At 37.2% G+C, this 8,843-nt stretch overlaps 1 protein-coding gene across 1 annotated transcript; it reads right to left on the reverse strand.

Annotated features, from left to right (window-relative positions):
• Positions 1-2,494: 2,494 nt before the first annotated feature.
• Positions 2,495-8,755, reverse strand: LOC110004437 (diacylglycerol kinase zeta-like). The gene is made up of 8 exons (XM_065952272.1): positions 8,740-8,755; positions 8,220-8,260; positions 7,985-8,130; positions 6,729-6,828; positions 5,092-5,432; positions 4,970-5,013; positions 4,254-4,323; positions 2,495-2,939 (listed from the first exon to the last, which is right to left on the reverse strand). The coding sequence occupies exons 1-5, from the start codon at positions 8,753-8,755 to the stop codon at positions 5,241-5,243; spliced, it is 495 nt and encodes a 164-aa protein (XP_065808344.1). The 3' UTR covers positions 2,495-2,939; positions 4,254-4,323; positions 4,970-5,013; positions 5,092-5,240.
• Between the last annotated feature and the right edge of the window lie 88 nt (positions 8,756-8,843).

The following is an 8,843-nucleotide window of genomic DNA, read 5'->3' on the forward strand; positions in this document are numbered from 1 at the left end:
TCTTCCTGCTCAGGTAGGAGACTCAAAGCTTTCTTAATGTTGTTTTATTATGTTCCAGGTTTTAGGTGGTATAGATGTTTAGACTCAGTTATTTTAATCATTTGACTTCATCCTTTTTGATCAGCTAGAAGTCTATTTAGAGTTGAGGAACATCAGGTGTTTAATATAAAACTACATTATTATTTTTTAATCTATTAGGTATCGTTAGTCGACAGCTACATAGCATTATGTTATGTTATGTTATGTTATGTTAAAGCTGATTTAAGGAGTTATGACCTCCTTTAGACATGGACATCCAGTGCTGGTATTACTTCCTGATCTAACGTTATCCTGAAGGTAGCATCAGTGTCCTGGATGTTACAGTTAACTATTTTCCCTGAAAATGATTTGAATCACTTCTCCTTTGACGGGTTAAAGAGAGTTTAACTTTTAACAGGACACTGATGCTACCTCGATCAGGAAGTAATACCAGCGCTGTGTGTCCATGTCTAAAGGAGGTCATAACTCCTTAAATCAGCTCAACATACAAAACTCATAACTCCACCTAAAACCTGGAACATAATAAAACAACATTAAGAAAGCTTTGAGCTCCTACCCAATGGGGGCTGGAGGATAGTGGGGGGGAAGGGGACTGGCTGGATGTAACCCCCTCACCTGTCACACCTTATTGTATTGTGCTGACGTAACGTGTACAAAACACAGAGGTCATCATGTCTGTTCAATATTTTATTGTAATAAAACTACTGCTGTGTCCATTTTGGCACATTTCTTTAGAGTGCTACTCACACGTTTAGCTGTGTTGCACGTTCCATGAATGCACGATGCTTACAAGTTATACCTCGTTGTAAAGGTGACTGATCAGGCTTTCCAACGATATAAAATACAACACCGATTAGTATTATTAAAGAGGCCAAATAATTCCAACAGTTATCAAAGCCACAGAAATCCTTCAGAATCAGCTTTACTGGCCAGCTGCATCCCAACACTCAAGGAATTTTACTTTAGTAAACTATGCTCTCTTTGTACAAAGGTATAATATTAAATATCAACAATAAACTTACAAGCAAAGACTAATATGTACAAGGCTAAATAGGATAATAGTGCAAAAGATGGTTAAGTAAACATGAGGTCATCCTTAATTTTAGAGTTGTTGCAGGAAGTGACAAAGGAAGGGTATCACACATGAAACAAGGTTTAAAAGGAAGTAAATTTATTATCAAATAATCATAATTATGTAAATCAGTCATGAATGCAATGTATGGATGAGTGTAGTAAAGTGGGAACAAAATCAAACCAGTTGATGGAGGCCTGGGAGAAAGAGAGGGGAGACAAGTTAGACTGGAAGCCACTTATAAGCAGAGTCCTGATGGACTCAGGTGTACCCAGGTGGACTAATGGCCTTCCTGACTCCGCCTGCTGTCTGCCAAGCCAGGAAGCCAAACAAATGCAGACAGAGGGCGCCACAGCACCATGACAGACACTACTATGTTTATCGTTGTAACACGAGATGTTACGTCCAAGACCGCTGCATAAGGAAGTCGTGAGCTGCTGCTGAAAGCTGCTGTTTATTCTTGTCTGGACAAAATATATAGAAATATAAATCATTTATTTAACGTAGATTAAAAAACAAATTTTAGACTTGAACAAAACAACACACAGATCCAGCAGGAAACATCTGTCTGCATCTGTCTCTGTGGCTCAGGAGATAGATGGAGGACTTGGAGTCTGGAGGTCGTGGGTTCAAGTCTTACCAGGACTCAGTGAATTTTAAAGGTGTCGGTCCTAAATGAAAGACTCCAGAGGAGAAACACAGTAAAGCACCTGCCAGTATGGATCCACAGGACACACACCATTATCTTAAAGGTGTTGATCCAATGGAAAGACTCAAGAGATCTGAGAAACATAATCAAGCATCTGTCTCTGTGGCTCAAGAGATAGAAGGAGGTCTTGGACTCTGAAGGTTGTGGGTTCAAGTCTTATCAGGACTCAGTGAATTTTAAAGTCTAACATCTGAAATGATGAAGATAAATACGCCCGGAACACATCTCATAGTGTGAAGGTATCGGTAGTGTAGTGGATAAGATTGCAGTTTCTAAACTCTGTAGGTGGCGAGCCTAGGTTCAAATCCCACTGTGTCTGGTGATGGAGGATTGGAATCTTAACAGGCAAAGTTTTATAGTGAAAATCTGAAATGACGATGATAAATACGCCCGGAACAAATCTCCAAGTAGGAAGGGACCAGTGGCCAAGTGGAATTGTCCTGGCATCTGCAATACATACACGCTGGTTCAAATCCAGCTTCTACAGTACCTGGAACTGCTAGTTCCCCCTGATGTTTCATGAGTAACACAAGTACAGGTTTATGAAAAAGAAAATCAAGAGTGTCTGAGGTTCTGTGAACATGTCAGACCCTTTATTTGAAAGTGTTGGATGACTTAATGAATTAAATATAGTGTACTAACCTAAATTCATTAATGGTTCATTGTTTCCACCATGACATAAGATTTGATTTATTATATATACATATGGTCAATCATATATCAGGATAATATGGTTCAAAGTTAAAAGGAGCTCAAGTAAAATATGGAGCATCAGTGAAGTCACTAGAGACACTGTTTACATGATATGTGAACACCAAGAACACCTCTCCTCTGTTAATTCAGGGAACAGGAAGTTATAAAGGAAACAGGAAGTTCAGGGTTCTTTCTCTAATCTGCACACAGCACGCAGCAACAGAAATGTAAGTTCCTGTACTGAAGTTAAGGTTTAGCATTAGCATGTAGCTTAGCATTTGCAACAACTTGTATTAGTTTATTGTTTGAATTTATACAGAACTTTGGTAATGACTAAACTTCTTGTGTCTTGTAGTTTTCACTCCTTCAATCTGGTGAAGAAATGAAAAGAGGAGATCATCTCTTTGCTCCCTTCAGGTGCAGCTCCTGCAATTCAAAGACAAAGTTTACATTTAGTTTAGACCAAAGACAAAGTTTACATTTAGTTTAGACCAACAAAGACAATGTTTACATTTAGTTTGAACGAACAAAGACAAAGTTTACATTTAGTTTAGACCAACAAAGACAAAGTTTACATTTAGTTTAGACTAACAAAGACAAAGTCTACATTTAGTTTGAACTAACAAAGACAAAGTCTACATTTATTTTGAACTAACAAAGACAAAGTTTACATTTAGTTTGAACTAACAAAGACAAAGTTTACATTTAGTTTAGACCAACAAAGACAAAGTTTACATTTAGTTTAGACCAACAAAGACAATGTTTACATTTAGTTTGAACGAACAAAGACAAAGTTTACATTTAGTTTAGACCAACAAAGACAAAGTTTACATTTAGTTTAGACTAACAAAGACAAAGTCTACATTTAGTTTGAACTAACAAAGACAAAGTCTACATTTATTTTGAACTAACAAAGACAAAGTTTACATTTAGTTTGAACTAACAAAGACAAAGTTTACATTTAGTTTGAACTAACAAAGACAAAGTTTACATTTAGTTTGAACTAACAAAGACAAAGTTTACATTTAGTTTGAACTAACAAAGACAAAGTTTACATTTAGTTTGAACTAACAAAGACAAAGTTTACATTTAGTTTAGACCAACAAAGTTTACATTTAGTTTGAACTAACAAAGTTTACATTTAGTTTGAACTAACAAAGACAAAGTTTACATTTAGTTTAGACTAACAAAGACAAAGTTTACATTTAGTTTAGACTAACAAAGTTTACATTTAGTTTAGACTAACAGAGACAAAGAGGTTCCTCATGGAGGAGCACAGCATGACTCATGTGAGTAGAAATGAAAAGGTCTGGTTCATCTATCTGTAGAGAAGGTTAAAAATGTTTGACTTGAAATAAAAACTGTTTTTTCAAAGTTGTTCAAGCTGTTTCAATCGTCTTCTTTGACATGTCATGACTCATTGTGTGTGTCGCTCTGACTCACCAAACTCATAATACTGAATGCTGCATTGAAGACAGATATGGCGGCTACATGCTAATGCTAAGCTACATGCTAATGCTAAGCCACGTGGTATGCTACATCAGATGCAATACGTCACAAATTATAACGAGGCTAATGTTAAGCTACATGCTAATGCTAAGCTACATGCTAATGCTAAACCACGTGGTATGCTACATCAGATGCAATACGTCACAAATTATAACAAGGCTAATGTTAAGCTACATGCTAATGTTAAGCTACATGCTAATGTTAAACTTTAACTTCAGGACAGGAACTCACATTTCTGCTGCTGCCTGCTGTGTGCAGATTAAAGAAAGAATCCTCAACTTCCTGTTTCCTTTATAACTTCCTGTTGATAAATCCAGAGCACTTCCTGTTGATAAATCCAGAGCACTTCCTGTTAATAAATCCAGAGCACTTCCTGTTAATAACCAGAGCACTTCCTGTTGATAAATCCAGAGCACTTCCTGTTGATAAATCCAGAGCACTTCCTGTTAATAACCAGAGCACTTCCTGTTGATAAATCCAGAGCTACAGATTCACAGATATAAGAAGACCGAGGAGTTCAGATGAAAAGAAACAAAGCTACATGGACAGACAGGTGATCATTCAAATGATTTCGTCTGCTTGCGTTGGATGGATGTTTCTCAATCTTCTCCTGAGTCCGTTTGAACTTTTGTGATCTGTTGCTTTGGTAACCTCAGCATCGTTAACAAAAACAGGCCAATCAGAGTCCACATTTTGAAGGTCTCGGTCTGGGACTAGAAGGAAAAAACATCAAATAACTTCAGTCCCCGGTTACGACCACAACCTTCCTGGTGTTACGCTCCAAGTGAGTAAAACGTCCCCTGCACACAAACATATTTGTGACTCTGTGTGGTCTTAGTGTGCTCTTGACTACAACACTACCCTCAGCTGAGTTCAGACAAGGAGGACCAAAAGCTGTTGGGTTTTTAAATGACATGACACTTTAAATGGGGGGATGAAATACTCACACCGTGTCCTGGAGGCCCTTCAGATCCTCTGATCATTCAGCAGTCTGGACACAAAATGTGGATGAATTGAGGACACACAGACTAATGAATAATGGAGATGTGATGTGTTAGCTGGTACATACATGAGCTTCTGTAGTGTTGCATCTTTCTCCAGCTGTCTGTCATGAGTCTGCTCCAGTAACAGGCCCTGGTTCAAACAAAAAGGAGGAAAATAAAATGTATAATGTGGCCAGAGTTAATGTTGATGTCTGCTTGATAAAATCTGGCACTTCTAATTGAAGTAGTTTATGATTGTAAATGAATGAGCTCGTCCATCATCCTCTGCTGGTCTTGGATCTGGTCTCTGAGGCGGCTGAGCTGCTTGTGGTGCCTCCAGAGTTTTGTGGAGATGTACAAACGGATTTGTGTCCATCTTCTGCTCCTTGAGTTTCTCAGCCAGACTCTGTTGGTTGATCTCATCATCCTGTGAATTATTACAAGAAAAGGACATCAAGTAATAAGAATTGAGAAAATGAAAGTATTTGTATTTAGAATCTTTAAGCAGGTTGTCTTCAAACTGTGCTTCTAATGTTGTGTCTTGTCTTTGACTTTAGTCTATTCTTGTCATCCAGCTGTTTGTACAGGTTGCTCCTCCTCGTATTTGCTCCGCTCGTGGCAACAATATTATTTGACTTTTCTTTCACAAAGGTAAGAAGTATTTTCAGATGAAAGAAACAGTTAGTTAATTTAAAATGAGTAATGTATCAGAATGGCCCATTTACTTTTCATGTATTGTTCAATCCTAGCTGTAAATGAGCCATAGATGCTCCTAAACTAAAAGTCTGTGATAGTCCTTTTTAACTTGTAAATGTTTCCTTTTAATTTATGTTTAATCTAAACTAGCTCAATGAGCTGTAAGAAAAAATAAATAAAAATAAAAATAAAAATAAATTCAAACAAATTGATCATTTCAATTAAATCAATAAAAAGGTTTGTGGTATTTTCATTGAGAAAACCAAAGGAAAATAAACTAATTAAATTGGTTAAAAGTTTGAAAAGTAAAATGAAAGCTACTAGGAAAAGGTCTAAGGTAAACATGCAGCTTTAATATAAATAATTTAGCAAACAATGATGTAAGACTCTAATTAAAATGTATAGGTTTAAAATAAATACATTATATCGTTTATAAATCACTTTATATAGAGAGGGCGCCCTCTGGTGGTTAGTTGTTGGTTACTGCACTTAAATAATAAATGAATCAGACTGCTGTTTCTTTTTTGGTTGACTTGTTAGCTGTTGTTTTATTTACCTTTTAGCTGTTGTTTTATTTACCTTTTAGCTGTTGTTTTATTTACCTTTTAGATGTTGTTTTATTTACCTTTTAGCTGTTGTTTAGTTTTATTTACCTTTTAGCTGTTTTATTTACCTTTTAGATGTTGTTTTATTTACCTTTTAGCTGTTGTTTTATTTACCTTTTAGCTGTTGTTTTATTTACCTTTTAGATGTTGTTTTATTTACCTTTTAGATGTTGTTTTATTTACCTTTTAGATGTTGTTTTATTTACCTTTTAGATGTTGTTTTATTTACCTTTTAGATGTTGTTTTATTTACCTTTTAGCTGTTGTTTAGTTTTATTTACCTTTTAGCTGTTTTATTTACCTTTTAGATGTTGTTTTATTTACCTTTTAGATGTTGTTTTATTTACCTTTTAGCTGTTGTTTAGTTTTATTTACCTTTGAGCTGTTGTTTTAATTACCTTTTACCTTACAGCTGAACTGTACCTGTAGGTCTGTCTTGATGAACGAGGCTCCTGCTTGGACCAGATAATGACAGATAGTTCTTTGACACAGGGACGCAGCTCGGTGAAGGACCGTCTCCCCCCTGGTCGAGAGAGAGAGAGAGAGAGAGCGAGAGAGAGAGCGAGAGAGAGAGAGCGAGAGAGAGAGAGCGCGTCAGATTACAGCATCTGACAACATCACCCGAGGAACAGACATCAACAGTGGCCCCCCTGCTGCTTCTTTTGGTGTCTTGTGTTTATGATGGCACATATATCATCACATATAGACTGAACAGAGATCAGAGCACAGATACAGACACAGGCAGTTTGAAAGCATCATCATCTACACTCCGTTAACATTTAAATAAAGTGTTTAGCATTTTAAAAACCTCATGGTTTCAGTTCAATGTTAGATGTTTTCAAGCACAAATATAATCTGTACTTACTGCAGTTTTTCTGGAACGACTAAAAACTACTTAAAAGGTGGTTGGTTTTTTGGGTGATTTTCTCCAGATCCACTTTTTAAGATTGTGGTTGAAATTGTCTTTTGGTCCTGACAATGCAGGCAATGAGCTGAGGTCTGCTTCTGGGGTGGGTGCAGACAGAGCACTGAGGGAATACTACTTTGAGAAAATGACCGACCCTGCCTTTAACCCAGACAAGACTCTCTCTTACCTGCTTTTTGTGTCTTGAGATAACATTTGGATTGAGTTGGCGCTCTACAAAATAAAGATTGATTGAACTGACTTTTTGTTTTACAAGCCTGTCATTGAAAGTTTCCAAGTTATTCAAACACTAAAATACAGAAAGAAAAAAAAAACATCATATTCCTATTTTGAAAAGAACCCACATACATTCATTAATGGTTAAAAAAACAACAACTAAGATTCTTTAAATGAGCTACACATGGTGCAATGGCACCCCCTGTTGGCCTGTCAGAGACTGCTACAGGAAGTGACTCATCAAGCCCTGCCTATAAAGGAAGCAGGAAGTTAAGGGTTCCTTCTTTCATCTTCAAGGCTGCACACAGCAGGCAGCAACAGAAATGTAAGTTTCTTCACTGGACTGAAGTTAACAACTAAGCTTTCTTTTGTCGTGTATTAGTTTATTGTTTATTGTAGAACTTTGGTTATGACTAAACTAAATGTTCTTGTGTCTTGTAGTTTTCACTCCTTATTCAATCTGGTGAAGAAATGAAAAGAGGAGTTTGTCTGACTGTCAACCTACGAGCACCAAACACGTGGAGGACTGTACACACACCTGTGGAGGATGTAGAGGACCATCTCTTGGCTTCCTGCACTGGCAGCGTGATGACGTAACCTGCAGCCGGACGAGTCGAGTGACGTCAGGTCGGCTCCCTCCAGGTGCGGCTCCCTCCAGGTGCGGCTCCCTCCAGGTGCGGCTCCCTGCAGATGGTGATTCAATTCAAAGACACATGTGAGTATGTAGAAATGAGGTGCAAAGGTCTGTAGTGAGAGATGAAACTGTCACTCACCTTCTTTAAGTCCTTGTTCTTCACACACTCAACCAGCAGCTCTAGAGAGAGAGGATGTTAAAAACCACAGATAATTAAAGTTATTATCAGTGCTCTGTATGATGAGCTTCAAGGTCTTGGTCCTCAAAAGGATTTGATTAACTTCTCCTTTTGGGTGACAGATTTATCGGCTAACAATAAACATGTAAACTACTATAACTAAATAAAACACAGCTGGCAGATAACTAACAACATTAAGGACTAATGCACTACAGCTGAACCTGATCACAGATGTAACACCTCTCTCTCTCTCTCTCTCTCTCTCTCCCAAAAAAACAGGCCCAATGTGACATGATGAACAAACTTAATGTTAACTTTCATGAATCAGTTCATTTGTATTCACTTGTCTCCAAACACTTTACAATAACTAACATTTTTAAGTTTAAACTAATTGTGTTTTTTTTGTTGTAACTTTTAGGGGCAGCCTGACCAAAACAAGACGAAGAGCTGTTAACATGTATGCTACACCACGCTGCCTCACCTGCTTCCTTCAACATTTGGTGAGTATTTTTCTTGGCTCTGGTGTTTATTTGAACAGTTTCAGTCACATACAGTCGTATTCTTGATTTTATTCGTAGGGCAAGA

The sequence above is a fragment of the Labrus bergylta genome, chromosome 24 (genome assembly GCF_963930695.1).
Source record: "Labrus bergylta chromosome 24, fLabBer1.1, whole genome shotgun sequence".
NCBI classification, from domain to species: domain Eukaryota; kingdom Metazoa; phylum Chordata; class Actinopteri; order Labriformes; family Labridae; genus Labrus; species Labrus bergylta.